This window comes from Aulostomus chinensis, chromosome 24 (assembly GCF_037954235.1).
Source record: "Aulostomus chinensis isolate RoL2024-O1b breed Wild chromosome 24, RoL_Achi_v1.0, whole genome shotgun sequence".
Taxonomy (NCBI): domain Eukaryota; kingdom Metazoa; phylum Chordata; class Actinopteri; order Syngnathiformes; family Aulostomidae; genus Aulostomus; species Aulostomus chinensis.
In genome coordinates this window covers 16,329,187-16,345,000 of record NC_141343.1, presented here as the reverse complement: position 1 = coordinate 16,345,000, position 15,814 = coordinate 16,329,187, and the positions used below count along the sequence as shown (strand labels likewise).

The 15,814-nt window shown below is 46.8% G+C and overlaps 1 protein-coding gene across 4 annotated transcripts in view; it reads left to right on the top strand.

The window, feature by feature from the left end:
• dachb (dachshund b) overlaps nucleotides 1-11,143 on the top strand; it is an 84,563-nt gene extending 73,420 nt beyond the window's left edge. The window contains exons 8-12 of one of the 4 annotated variants that reach the window (XR_015111842.1): nucleotides 2,216-2,316; nucleotides 2,404-2,551; nucleotides 2,633-2,803; nucleotides 3,743-3,852; nucleotides 9,863-11,143. Coding sequence is in view for 3 of the 4 variants with exons in the window: in XM_086197731.1 (XP_086053857.1) it covers nucleotides 2,216-2,316; nucleotides 2,404-2,551; nucleotides 2,633-2,803; nucleotides 3,787-3,852; nucleotides 9,863-9,900 (524 nt within the window). In the remaining variant the exon portion in view is untranslated. The remainder of the gene's footprint in view (nucleotides 1-2,215; nucleotides 2,317-2,403; nucleotides 2,552-2,632; nucleotides 2,804-3,742; nucleotides 3,853-9,862) is intronic. The other 3 variants (XM_086197732.1, XM_086197731.1, XM_086197733.1) reach the window with 3 other exon arrangements.
• Nucleotides 11,144-15,814: the final 4,671 nt, after the last annotated feature.

The following is a 15,814-nucleotide window of genomic DNA, read 5'->3' as shown; positions in this document are numbered from 1 at the left end:
CCGTGTTTACTGCCCTTCTAAAAGGAAACTAGCAGATAACCAAATGTTCTCTGCAGCCTCCTCCATCTGGAAGTTATACTGCAGTGATTACCGCCGCAGATTTACATAATAAACTGCACTTGTGTGTGATAGAAAATGACCTTACTGTGTCCCATCCTTGGACGCCTTCCTCCCCTCCTCGTCTCGAGACTCCGTCACTCGAGGATCAGAGACGTGGACGCGGCCGTCGGGCGGGGATGAGAAGACATGAAAGTAGCGACAGATATTCTGATGGCGAGCTGTCGCGGTGACCCGAGCCCTGACGGAGCCTCTGGTCTGAGGTCAGCTGCGTTTCTGTGTTTATACTCAGACGACAGTTACCAGCACCAGGAGGGAAGAAGAAGAAGAAGTAGGAGAAATACGCAAGAGCCTGAAAGTAGTATTACTAACAAGAGGTAGTAAGACTACATGAAGAGGGAGTAACACTACATGAACAAGTAGGAACACTACATAAAGTAGTAAGGCTGCATTAATAGGTAGTAACACTACATGAACAGGTTGTAATGCTACATAAAGAGGTAGTAACACTACATGAAGAAGTAGTAAAGTTGCATGAAGTAGTAGTTACGTGAAGTAGTAACGTTACATGAAGAGGCACTACATCAACAAAGAGAAGTAACACTATATGGAAAAAGTAGTAACACTACGTAAAGAGGCAGTAACACTACATGAGGACGTAGTACAAGAGGAAGTAGTAATGCAGTTGTGTGTTCTCTGATCCTCCAGTAGGAAACTGCTGGATGGAGAGAAAAGAGGAGAAGATGATGAGTAAGACAAGGATTTGGTAAAAGTGATGGAGGGCAGAGGGATGTATGGATGAAGTAGCAGATAGGTGTGTGTGTGCGTGCGTGCGTGTGTGTGTGCGCGCGCACGCGTGTGTGCTAGAGTGCATCTTAATCAGCGTTAATTTCACAGCAGAGTTAACCCAGTTGTCAGTGTGTTAGGCATTAAGGGCTGAGCAGACACTGTGACGCACTCGCAATGAACACACACTCACACACACTCACACACACACACACTCACACACACTCACACATACACACAAATCAGGGATGTCTTTAATCCTTGCCAATTAGTACCCCACATGATTGTCTGAATACTAACGAGCCGTGTGTCGGTGAGTGTGTGTTTGCTGTAATTGATTTCTCTGACGCTGCTCGGTTGACTTTTACACCTTTGTAAACATCAACATTTCATCCACTCACGGCCGCCGATCTGATGGAAGCCCGTACCGCCATATCAAAGTAACCCCGATCGTGTACGTGCACAGAGGTGGAGCGGGTGGATGTCTGTGTCTGTGTGTGTGTGTGTGGGGGGGGGGGGGGGCGGGCTGTCAGAGCCGCCAGAGCCACCACCTGAAAGCCTTCAGATCAGTTTACCAATCAATGACCATCCAGTCGATGCTCTCCAGATGAGCCCGACACGTGTTTGGGGAGGTACATGGACGCCACCCATGTGACCCACCAACGGGTGCGAGTACACAGAATATACACGTTCATGTATTTACACTGCAAATGAGTGATTCACTACATTCCCACTAACCAGGAAGTAGCAGTTGACGTTGCAGTTTTATGGTGCATAGTACTCCTAAGGTTTTCTCACACACACACACACACACACACACACACACACACACACACACACACACACACACACACACACACACTCACACACACTCACACACTTACACACACACACACTCAAACTCACACACACACTCAAACTCACATGCACACACACACACTCAAATTCACACTCACACACACACTCACTTACACACACACAAACTCACACACTCACACTTATACACACACGCACAAACTCACACACTCACACTTACACACACTAACACTTACACACACTCACACTTACACACACTCACACTTACACACTAACACTTACACACACTCACACTTACACACACTCACACTTACACACACACACACTTACACACACTCACACTTACACACACTCACACTTACACACTCACACTTACACACACACACTTACACACTAACACTTACACACACTCACACTTACACACACTCACACTTACACACACTCACACTTACACACACACACACTTACACACACTCACACTTACACACTCACACTTACACACACACACACTTACACACACTCACACTTACACACTCTTTGACCTGTCCCCTGTCAGACGAGCCGTCGCTGGGTCAGGCCCTGCCCCCCGGCTTCCCTGCTCCGTTCCTATTCGCCGATGGCCTGTCGTCAGTGGAGACGCTGCTCACCAACATACAGGTACGAGCCCGCTGGCCACAGCTCTGACCGTATATGTGACGCGGCCTAAATCGGCTGATTCTGACCCGTCCGCCCTTCTGTTCTCAGGGCCTGTTGAAGGTGGCGGTGGAGAACGCCCGCGTGCAGGACAAACAGATCCAGGCAGAGAAGAGGGAGCTGAAGATGGAGCTCTACCGGGAACGAGAGATGAGGGAGAGTCTGGAACGACAGCTGACCTCCGAGCTACAGAGCAGAGGTCAGAGGTTAACATGCAGCGCCACAATGGCAGGAGGTCACCTGACCATCTCACCCAGTGTGCTTCCTCTTTGTCCTCCAGCCTCCATCCAGAAGCGTCTGAAGAAGGAGAAGAAGGCCAAGAGGAAGCTGCAGGAGGCGCTGGAGTTTGAGTCCAAGAGGAGAGAGCGAGTGGAGGACGCTCTGAAACACTCGTCCTCGTCCTCCCCTTCTCCTGAACCGATGCACGCCGCCAACAACACGACCAAGAACGGTAGGACGTCTGGCCCCTGATATTACATCCTGATGTCCCCTGCCGAGGGAACGTCTTCCAATGTGTGTCAAATGTCCACTGGGACTCGTTGTTCGTCATGTCCTCACAGTCCTGGTTCTGGTTCTGAATGTTGTGCTGGTACATTTGACAAAACCATCGCGGGACTGAGGGGTCAACACATACGTGCAGGATCAGCTGGTGACACAAGAACCAAGGAAATCCAGTTACACCGTGATTTAGTTTTTGTAGTCCAATGAGAAGCTAGCATGTCAGCGATGAGGTATTTTTGTAGTCCAAGAAGAAGCTAGCATGTCAGCGATGAGGTATTTTTGTAGTCCAAGAAGAAGCTAGCATGTCAGCGATGAGGTATTTTTTTAGTCCAAGAAGAAGCTAGCATGTCAGCAATGAGGTATTTTTGTAGTCCAAGAAGAAGCTAGCATGTCAGCGATGAGGTATTTTTGTAGTCCAAGAAGAAGCTAGCATGTCAGCGATGAGGTATTTTTGTAGTCCAAGAAGAAGCTAGCATGTCAGCGATGAGGTATTTTTGTAGTCCAAGAAGAAGCTAGCATGTCAGCGATGAGGTATTTTTGTAGTCCAAGAAGAAGCTAGCATGTCAGCGATGAGGTATTTTTGTAGTCCAAGAAGAAGCTAGCATGTCAGCGATGAGGTATTTTTGTAGTCCATATCAAAATCACCCTCAAAATTCCACTGTGTGATATTTACTGAGGTATTTTCTTACACATGAAACATAAACGGGGGACTTGGAGACGAGGGACGTCTTGCTCTCCTCCTGTTCTCCAGGATCAACGTGAGGATTCAGGTTGAGTGTCAACACCAGCGTACAGTGAGGCAGCAGCTCTCTGGCTGCGTGGTTGTGTTGGCGTTGTGCATTTCTTCGTGTTTTGCTCGCAGTAACAAGGTGTTGTTTGGATTTTACAGGCCGACCCGCTGAGACTCTGTCTTGTCTTTGTGTTGGCTTCCAGACGCTGCTGTAGCCGAGGAGAAACCTGAACTTAATGGAAACCAGCAAGACAATGGTGGGGTACAAGGTGCCTACACACACACACACACACACACACACACACGCACACGCGCGCGCGCACACACACACACACGCACACACACACACACGCGAACAATAAAAAAAAAAACTAAAAAAACAGACTCATGCTGATAGACACACAAACAATATGACACAGACACACCATCAGTGTGTGTACATGTATGTTGCAAACACACACACTGACACACACGTGGTGGGCACATGTGTGTGTGTTTGCGTCGGGGCCAGGCAGGATTAGTGGAGACGTTGAGCAGACGCAGCGGCCTCCCTTTGATGTTCACCTTATCGGACACACGTGTGGACGTGTGTGTGTGTGTGTGTGTGCGTGCGTGCTTTTCTCTCTGTGTGTATGTGTGTGTGTGTGTGTGTGTGTTTGTGTGTGTGCGCGTGCGTGCTCACTTGTGTGTATGGTAGATCTGAGGATGAGGAGATTTTGATAACATGGAGGTTTAGATCTTTTTGAGGAGCAACACCATATTTTCCAGAGTGAGGACGTGAGTCTGTGGAGGTCAGAGGTCGTAAATCTTTGGACAGTAAAAACATTTTTGTTTTAAAAGAAGAAACTAGTGTGTTTTGCTAGTGAGGTCATGATGGAATGTGTCTGAGTGTGTGTGTCGTTATGAAAATTGGGACATCATGAATAAGTCATGGCGAGGAGCAGACCTTGTTGAGGAGCAAGGAAGTGATTAAGATGACACATCTGGTGGAGAACCTTCCTGGTTCTGCTGATTGTTCTCAGGATTAATCGATGAATCTGTGAAATGTTAAAAATGCTGAAGGCAAAATAAAGACATTTAGTGTCCCAGACAAGAGATAAACAACAAGAGATCTAGAGAGTGAACCAGGAGTGAACCAGGAGTGAAACAGGAGTGAAAAACAGGAGAACCAGAGAGTGAAATAGGAGTGAAACAACAGATAAACAACAGGAGAACCAGTGAGTGAAACAGGAGTGAATCAACAGGAGAACCAGAGTGAAACAGGAGTGAATCAACAGGAGAACCAGGGAGTGAAACAGGAGTGAGACAAGAGTGCAATAACAGGAGAAACAGAGAGTGAAACAGGTTTGAAAAAAAGTGAAACAACAGGAAACCAGACAGTGAAACAGGAGTGAGACAAGAGTGCAACAACAGGAGAAACAGAGAGTGAAACAAGAGTGAAACCAGAGTGAAACACAAGGAGTACCAGAGTGAAACAGGAGATAAACAACAGGAGAACCAGAGAGTGAGACAAGAGTGCAACAACAGGAGAAACAGAGAGTGAAACAAGAGTGAAACACAAGGAGAATCAGAGTGAAACAGGAGTGAGACAAGAGTGCAATAACGGGAGAAACAGAGAGTGAAAAACAAGGAGAGCCAGAGTGAAACAGGAGTGATTCAACAGGAGAACCAGGGAGTGAAACAGGAGTGAGATAAGAGTGCAACAACAGGAGAAACAGAGAGTGAAACACAAGGAAAACCAGAGTGAAACAGGAGTGAATCAACAGGAGAACCAGGGAGTGAGACAGGAGAGAATCAACAGGAGAAACAGAGAGTGAAACAGAAGAACCAGGGAGTGAAACAGGACTGAGACAAGAGTGCAACAAATGGAGAAACAGAGAGTGAAACAAGAGTGAAACACAAGTAGTACTGGAGTGAAAAAGGAGATAAACAACAGGAGAACCAGAGAGTGAAACAGGAGTGAGACAAGAGTGCAACAACAGGAGAAGCAGAGAATGAAACATAAGGAGAACCAGACTGAAACAGGAGTGAATCAACAGGAGAACCAGGGAGTGAAACAGGAGTGAATCAACAGGAGATCCTGGGAGTGATACATGGTAACTCTGCTGCTAAAACAGCTGTCTCTCTTCTTCTCATCAGACAGTTTCAGTGTTTGATTCTCAGGATCCTGAAAACGTTGAGGTTGTAACAACATGAAGACATGAGGACGCGTCACTCTGGGCCCCTGAGGGCCCCTGAGGGCCCCTGAGGGCCCCTGAGGGCCCCCAGCCAGAACGCCTCTAAATAACTGACCTGAGGGGACAAGTTCAACCTTCTTACATCCAGCTCTGGGTTGACTCTTGAGCTGAAGTGTGTGTGTGTGTGTGTGTGTGTGTGTGTGTGTGTGTGTGTGTGTGTGTTAGTATGCATGTGTCATGGCCGCTCCACCAGCTGTGCCCAGTCCTCCCTGACATTGAAAACCTTCACTGGAAACTCTGCATGTGTATAAATGAAGATCTACACACCATGGCTCTGTGTGTGTGCGTGTGAGTGTGAGTGTGTGTGCGTGTGCATGCGTGCTTGTGTGCGCTCGCACGTACATGGGGTACCTGTAGTTGTGTATTATGGAATGTGTGTGCGTGTGTGTGTTTGATCCACACTGGTGAGACAGGGAACTCTAATTAGCTCTCTCTCCTCTTTAGACCCCTTTTAGATCCCCTCTCTTCTGCAAGCCAAGCACTCCGACACACACACACACACACACACACATACACACACACACACACACACACACACACACACTTGCACCTGATTTCATTAATGTTGATTGGCCCAGTAGGACCCTTGTGCTGCCTTGCTCACACACACACACACACACACACACACACAAACACACATACACACACTCATCTCTCCTGCTATAAAAGCATTTTGCACCTACGGTGGTTTACACACGCACACACACACACACACACACACACACACACACACACACACACACACACACCTCTCCCCTGCTTCTTCTACCTTCCACACTCTTAATTAACGAGTGAAGAAAAAAGTGCTGAATACAAAGAAAGACGTTGCATTAGAATCAGACGGAGAGAAAGAACGAGGAGCAGGGGACGAGTGAGAGAGAGAGAGTGTTTAAGAGAAAGAGGGTTTTTTTCAGCTGTAAAAAAAAGGGGAGGAAGAAATGAAGGAGAAAGATAGAATAAGAATGAAGGAAGTAAAACTGCTGGAAGTATGGAGGAGAAATGGATCAAAGGAAGAATGGATGAGGAGACTCGAGAGAGAAAGAGAACGTGAGGACAAGGGAAGAGAAGGGGAACTTGGAGGAGGTTAAGAATGGGCAGAGAAGGGGGAAAAGGAGAGGAAGAGAGAAAGGAGGGCAGGAGAGGAACGGGGGGGCAGAGTTGAAAAATGTGACCTTGTTGGGAGACCTGGTGACATTTGCTCCAACCAGCTGATCGACTCTAACAAGGCAGGTCAGCGCCATTTTTAACCAGGACACACACACACACACACACTCTCACACACACTCTCACACACACACTCACACTCTCTAACACACACTCTCACACACATGCACACACACACACACTCACACACAGTCACACACACTCTCACACGCACTCACACACACTCACATACACATTCTCACACACTCACACACACACTCACACATACACACGCGCACACACACACACACACTCTCACACACAGTCACACACACACTCTCACACACACTCACACATACACATTCTCACACACACACACTCACTCACACATGCACTCACACACACACACTCTCACACTCACACGCACTCACACGCACACGCTCTCACACACACTCACACACGCACTCACACACACGCACTCACACACACACACACACTCACACATGCACTCACACACTCACACACACTCTCACACACACTCTTACACACTCACACACACACACTCACACACACTCTTACACACTCACACACACACACTCACACACACACTCACACACACTCACACACACAGGTGTACTTAATGGTGACAAATAGAGGTGGGCGGGAAAGCGGAACCGGGTTGCCGGGCAAAAAAAGTGACAAAAGGCAGGAACAGCAGGATGAACGGAGAGAGAAAGAAAGAAAAATGAATAGAGAGGAAGAAGATATAAAGAATGTCAAGTTTAGTAAATCAGAGGGAACCGACATGTATTATATTTGTAGTATTTACATTTGGAGTATTCATATTTGTAGTATTTACATTTGGAGTATTCATATTTGTAGTATTTACATTTGGAGTATTTATATTTGTAGTATTTACATTTGGAGTATTCATATTTTTAGTATTTACATTTGGAGTATTTATATTTGGAGTATTTATATTTGGAGTATTTACATTTGGAGTATTTATATTTGTAGTATTTACTTTTGGGGTATTTACATTTGGAGTATTTACATTTGGAGTATTTATATTTGGAGTATTTACTTTTGGAGTATTTACATTTGGAGTATTTATATTTGGAGTATTTACTTTTGGAGTATTTACATTTGGAGTATTTACATTTGGAGTATTTACTTTTGGAGTATTTACTTTTGGAGTGTTTACATTTGGAGTATTTACATTTGGAGTATTTATAATTTTCTATTTATAGTTGGAGTATTTATATTTGCTGCGTTTATATTTGGAGTATTCATATTTGTTGTGTTTGTATTTGGAGTATTTATAATTTTCTATTTATAGTTGGAGTATTTATATTTGCTGTGTTTATATTTGGAGTATTCCTATTTGGAGTATTTCTATTTGGAATATTCCTATTTAGAATATTTCTATCTGAAGTATTCATATTTGGAGTATTCATATTTGAAGTATTCCTATTTAAAGTAGTTCTATTTGGAGTATTCTTATTCGGAGTACTTCTATTCGGAGTATTCTGCCTGCTGTCATGAGAGAAGGAAGTGCGTTATCTTGAGGGAATGAGATAAGAACTCGTTAGAACAGGATAACGAGTCGTGTTCTAGTTCTCGGTTCATTCACCAGGAGAGAGAGAGAAGAACCTGTTTGATCGAGATGGAGTGCGTTTGAGTGCTTCAGCGGCCCAGTCATCAGAGTACAAGTACTGCAGGAGTACTGAGGAACAAAGTAGCAGTACTCCTGCAGCGGGGCTGTACTTGGAAGGGTGATCAGTGAGTTGTGGGCCGGACCGAGCTGCCGCCTGAAGGAGGGAAGAACGGGTCAGGATAAAAATAATACGAGAGGAACGGATAGAGGACAGGAGGTGAGGAAGAGGAGGAGGAGGGGATGCATGCAGAACAGAGGGATGAAAGAGGAGGAGAGGAGGGGTCGGAGGGGTGATAAAGATAGGGAAGGGCAGGAGACGGGAGGGATGAAACGGAGAGACGGCGGAGGAGGAAACGAGGGGTTGAGCGCCAGATGAAAGAGAAAATTTAAGAAAGTTTTTTTCTATCCTGAACCTGTTTCATACCTCAAATAAAACAAAGGATGATGAATAGAGGACAAAACGAGAGGATGACAAGAGAGGGCAGGAGGAAGAGGATGGGGGGAGGGAGGGGGAGGCAGGGAGGGGGGAGGGAGGGCGGAGGGCAGGTTTATGGTTGCTGTTATGCAGAAATGTAAACACTTTGCAACGTTCGCAGAAAACAATGACACCGCAGGGATGGAAGGTGTGCGCGCGTGTGTGTGTGTGTGTGCACGTGTGTGTACGTGTGTGTGTGCACCTGTGTGTGTGTGTGCACGTGTGTGTGTACGCGTGTGTGGGGGGGTGCAGCAACAGCACTACAGGGAGCGGAAGGAGAACGACGGAGGTGAAATGAGAGAGAGAGGAAAATTGGAGATACGAGATTTGTATCATAAACGGTGCTGCATAAAGGGAGCAGCCGGACGCAGCGCCGGCGTGGAGGAGTGGCGTTAATAACCCTGATGAGGGTGGCGGCCGCTCCAGAGCGCTCTCACAGCGCCCACTGTCAACCCCGGCCCAGACAGTAGCCACTAGCCGGTGCGCAGCGACACCTCCCATATATGGTGTTGATGCGTGTGTCAGCATGAAGGATAGCGGCTGTCTTTTCCTCCCGCTCACACCGACCATTCTGTGTTGATCAAAATCAGAAATCTCTTGATGCTAACAAGCAAACCAGGACGCTACATTAGCACGCTCCAGCGAGGGCCACGCCGCCTCGCCCTCGCCGGAGCGCGGGCTGACCGGCCGCCGCCAGGCCGAGCAGGTCTGGTTTGCTTGTTTGTGCTGCGTTGTTTATTTGCTGTGGTTGTTTGTGTGTTTACCAGAGTCCCGGGCGTTTCTGAAGACGCCCATGATGTTCTAGAGGGCCTGACTCCACCTCCTGAAACCCCGCCCCTTCCCCTCCCTCTACCCTCCTGCACAGAAGAACAGCGCAACCTCGGCTTCCATGGCAGCCCGGATCACCATGGCGACGACCTCCCCAGGTGGGCTTCTGTCTTTGCTACAATGCAACCTTTTTGTCGTTGCTACAAGAAAACTACTAGGAGGACACGCCCACGATGAGGACACGCCCACAGCGAGGACACGCCCACGACAAGGATACGCCCACGACGAGGACACGCTAGCGCCGTCTCTCCTTCTTTTTGTCTCTCTCTTTTAGAAAAGAACGTTCCTCCTTTCCCTCCCTGCTCTGTTGCTCATCCCTCGTTCCTTTGAAAACTGACAGAAAAAATACAGAAAGAAAAGCCGACGGCGTGATCGAACTTTTTAAATGACCTGAAAGTGTTCGGGAAAGACACACACGCGCACACACAGACACACACACACACACACACACTAAAGGCCCCGCTGGATTTGGCGCCGGTGATTGGCCGGCTGTCAACACGCTCCGATTGGACGGTAATCAGCCTATCGGAGCAGCTCAGGACTGGAGGAGGCGGGGTTTGAGGACGAAGTGTAATGAACTCTTGAGGAGGGAACGTCTATTTCTGTTTGCTTCCAGGGACTGAGAAGAATGCATGGGAATCGTTTCTTCTGTTGTGGTTGGGCTGATTTCACCCTCCGCACACCTCCGTCTCCCCTCCCTTCTACTCTTCCTTTCTCTTCTTTATTCTTGACTCCCCCTCCTCTCGCCCCCTCGGTCCGGACGCTCTACTCTGACATGTTGGATGCAGCTTTTCCATGTATGACGTGTTTTCTATCACCCCTCAAACACCCGTCAGATCAGTTTCTCAACGATGCAAAAGCAAAAAAAAGAAAAAAGAAAGAAAAAAGACCTTTTTTATTACGATGAAGTGATTTTTAGAAGACCCTCAGAGGTGCGTTGGATTCGCTCCCCTTTTCACCTTTTGACCCCTCCTGTTCCCGTGATAGTCGACCTTCCTGTGTTTGTGAAACTGCAGCTGAGCGGCGCTTGATCGGAGCTCTAAACGAACCCTTTGTGATGTCACAGTGAGGAAATCAAGCGCCCCTCGGCGGCGCCAAACACCTGTAACTCCACATTTCTCACCTGCTACCAGTGCAAACTGTTGTGTTGCAGATTTGTTTATTCCACTGCGTGTTTATTTGTTTGTTTATTTGTTGATTACTATTGTGTATGGGCGTGGAAAGGGTGGGTGGGGTGGGTGGGGCTTGGGTTTAAAGGGATATTCCGTGTAGATAGAAACAACATCTTGTTTTTGTTTATTTTTATGATTTTTTTCTCCTGATGATCCCTCAGTCTGTCACTGTTCTCTGGGTTTGAGCTGACTGCAAATATACAGTATTATAACGACCACAGCCTGCTGGTGTTTTACACACACACACACACACACACACACACACACACACACACACACACACACACACACACACACACACACCCATCAACTAAAGAAGACCGGGAAAATCAGCCAAACTCCATTCAGAAAACAAGTGTTTGCCTGTCGTCGGGGGGGTACGTCCTGATGAATCCTGAATTCACGTTTTGTAGAAATCAACACCGTGATTTCATGACTTTGTTTCTGATCCGTTTGTTCCGATCATCCAATCTAAGGTGGATGCAGGAGCCGCTCAGGGCCTGGAGACTGCTGTGAAACTCTGTGTGTACCAGCAAAGAATCTGGAACTTTCTCAAGAACACCACAGACCAAGTATGAAATTAAAGCCTGGCAGCCTCTGTGGTCGAGCTAAATAAAGACCTGGGCCAATATTAGAGCAATTACGGTAAATGAGACTGACTTCTTCTTATTCCAGTTGAATTTGACATCAGGACATTTGACCCCCCCACTGACCCCCTCACTGAGTTTGCTGGCTCACTTTATGTGGTCCTGAATTGTACCTGGCCTGTCTGTGGTTTGAACCCAGTCTACGGTTCAAAACCTGGTCTACATTTCAAACCTGGTCTATGGTTCAAGCCCGGCTCATCTACAGTTCAAACCCGGCCTGTCTACGGTTCATACACAGCCTTTATGGTCTGTACCCTGCCTATCTGTGGTTCATACCTGGCCCTTACCAGGCCAGGTACGGACCGTAGACTGGCCCGGTACAGACCATACCTGGCCTAACTGTCTGTACCGGGCCAGTCTATGGTCCGTACTCGGATTTGTCCATGTTCTGTAACTGCACTGTGCCAAAGCCCCCTCCTCCTGATGGTACAGGATTGTGGTCCAGGACTCTCACACTTTGGGAGCCAACATGATGGGGGTACGGATCTCAGGTGTTCCTTCATTTCTACAAACTTCAACATGGCGTTTCCAATGTGTCACGGTCCTCAGCTGAGCGTCGTCCGAGCAAACGCCCGTTTACCCCTAGAAGCTGGAGCGATTCAAGGAAATTAGAGCCACCGTCACGTTGCTTTTGATCGATTTGTGAGATTCGTCCTCAGAAGCCAGCGTGGCAGCAGCTTCCCACTCGCTCACGGAGGTGTTTTAGCACATTTCCGCACACAGAGAAGCACTTTGGTATTCTGGTAATGTGTTTCGCTCACACACAGGCAGCACACAGCCGAGCCTGAGAGTAAACACACACACACGTCGTCTATGTTCCATTTAGACTGTATATTTACTCTGCATTACAGGGTTAATGAGGTGAAGCCTCTCTCGCTCCCTCTAATGGACGTCTACCTCTCTCTCTCTCCTCCGTCCATACTTTGATTTTCTCTCCTCGTCTGTTTTTGTCCTCTCTGCATCACAATTATTCCCACTGTCACTCTTTTGATCTTCGCTTTCCATTTCTCTATCTCTCTCTCTCCCTCCCCTGTCTCCATCCCTCTCTCTCCATCCTTCTCCCTTTACCAAATAGCTGATGTCACTTTTTCCATTTCCACCTAATGGAGCTAGAAACACAGAGCGATGGACGGTGAGGGAGAGGGAGATGAAGAGGGATGGATAGGAAGTGAAGGAGGCAACAAGGAAGGATGAAAAGGTGACAGTGCGGAGGGAGAGAGAGATTGAAGGATTCGGGGGGCGATGGAGGAGCGGCGTGATGAAATGATGAGGGAGGAAGGGGGACGAGGACACAGACGGTGACTAACAGTGACCCGTCAGGAAAAGGCGGATTTCTTCTTTTTAAGGAGGAAACCAGCTGAGAACGCCGTGATTGGCTGATGCCACGACTCTTAACTCCACCGCCTCCCGGCTCGCTCCTTCTGTGACGGGCGTTTGCCCTCAAACAGGTCAAACGTAGACATTCAGACAGACGGCGAGCCGATGACGCGCTCCACGTACGTGGCCGGCTCCTCCTGCAGTCTGGAGAGAAACCAACACCTTCTGTTAGTGAGTACTTGGACGGTAGAATGGAGGCGTGGCTGAGGTACCATGAACATCGGGGACTTGTTCGGTTCATCGGTGGAATTTGTGTTTGTTCAACACTCTTATTCGATATTTTCATCTGAACTACTTCATGACTCAGCTGTTTCCTGCTACGTTCACATTACAAGTATAGAAATACTGCAAAAACAAGTACCACAGAATGTGGTATTACTGATGAAAACCTCCTCGTTTGGGGGTTCTTCGTCTTTCAGAGAAAGTGGGAAAAAAGATGAGTAGAAATGAGAAGAATGAAAACACGAGAAACCCAATCAAGAACTTCAGAGGAGGGAGACCAAATCAAAACTGAAGAGGGATGGAAAAATTATGGGGGGGGGGGTGATGGAGGGATGGAAAGAGGAAGGAGAAAGAAGAGAACAGAGACATTCCCAGACAGAGCAGCCGGGCTGTTAAAACACACACACACACACACACTCACACACACACACACACACACACACACTCACACACACACTCACACACACACTCACACACACCTCGCTCCGTCATTAGTCTTCATTAGAGTCTTTATGAGGAAAATTATAAAGGGAGTTTCCTCCCAAACGGAGCCCTGGGGTCCAACCTGCCAGTGTGTGTGTGTGTGTGTGTGTGTGTGTGTGTGTGTGTGTGTGTGTTTCAGTTGACGAGGGAGGAAGGATACAGTAACTGTGTGTGTGTGTGTGTGTGTGTGTTCAGCCACGATGATGAAAACATGTTTGTGTTTAAATCTTTTTTTTTAGCTGATATTTGTTTGTTTCCAGCAGAAACATCGACTCTCTTTGACTCCTGTCTGGCGGAGGAATCAGACTCTGTAGCTAACGAGCTAACGGACACTGTTAGCTCGTTAGCTCCCACCTTCTACACAGCTAAAATAACTGAAAGTGGAACACCAGTGTGTAGTTCATCGATAATAAAGACTGACTCAAATAAACTCATAGCCCATCAAAGTTAGCCAGAATGAGAAGAAGCTCCTCAGTGTTTCCTGGTCAACTCAACTGAAACAGGAAGGTTTTTTTATTGCTCAACCAAAACAAATTTACGATTCAATTAAAAGACAGCCATGTTTTTATTATTTTAAAGTGAAAGAATATCATTGAAATAAGAAGCAGCTGTTGTTCGAACCCTAACCCTCTCTATGGTGGACTGTCCTTCAGTCACGTTGAGTGAACTCTTCGTTAGCAACGTTAGCTGCTGGGGGGGGGGGGTAGTTTATGCTGTATTTGATGAACTTTTGCGAGATCTTGTTCACTCTGCAGTGGCACAGACAGACATGAACCAGCTGCCCGGCACGTTCTCCACTGGAACGACCAACACGCCGCCATGTGCCTGTGTGTTGTATAACCTGTGTAAATGATGTGTGCGCGTGTGTGCTTGTTTTTGTTATCTTGTGGAGACCTTTTCTGGTATAACCACTACCTTATCAGGACCCTAGTCCTCATGGGGACCAAAGACCTGGTCCTGATGCAGCAGAACTTCATTCATGAACACCTGGTCAAAGGTAGAGTGAAGGTGGAACCTGCAGTCAGTTTGAGGCTGAGGTGAGGGTTAAGATTAGGGTTAGGATTAAGATTAGGGTTAGGATTAAGATTAGGGTTAGGATTAAGATTAGGGTTAGGATTAAGATTAGGGTTAGGATTAAGATTAGGGTTAGGATTAAGATTAGGTTTAGGGTTAAGATTAGGGTTAGGATTAAGATTAGGGTTAGGATTAAGATTAGGGTTAGGATTAAGATTAGGTTTAGGGTTAAGATTAGGGTTAGGATTAAGATTAGGGTTAGGATTAAGATTAGGGTTAGGATTAAGATTAGGTTTAGGGTTAAGATTAGGGTTAGGATTAAGATTAGGTTTAGGGTTAAGATTAGGGTTAGGATTAAGATTAGGTTTAGGGTTAAGATTAGGGTTAGGATTAAGATTAGGTTTAGGATTAAGATTAGGGTTAGGATTAAGATTAGGGTTAGGGTTAAGATTAGGGTTAGGATTAAGATTAGGGTTAGGGTTAAGATTAGGTTTAGGGTTAAGATTAGGGTTAGGGTTAAGATTGGGGTTAAGATTAGGGTTAGGGTTAGGATTAATATTGGGGTTAAGATTAGGGTTAGGGTTAAGATTAGGGTTAGGATTAAGATTGGGGTTAAGATTAGGGTTAGGATTAAGATTGGGGTTAAGATTAGGGTTAGGATTAAGATTGGGGTTAAGATTAGGGTTAGGGTTAAGATTAGGGTTAGGGTTAAGATATTCACATGAATGGAAGTCAATGGAATGTCCTAATAAGGATAGTTACGCAAACCTGTGTGTGAGTGTGTGTGTGTGTGTGTGTGTGTGTGTGTGTGTGTGTGCGCCCTGTCAACTTGGTGCTGACAGCTTCTCATTATCCTCAGACAGCTGGAGGAGGTCAACACCACCCTGGTACACGCACACACATGCACGCACACATGCACACACGCATACACACACACACACACACACACACACACACACACAGCATCATTTTTTTA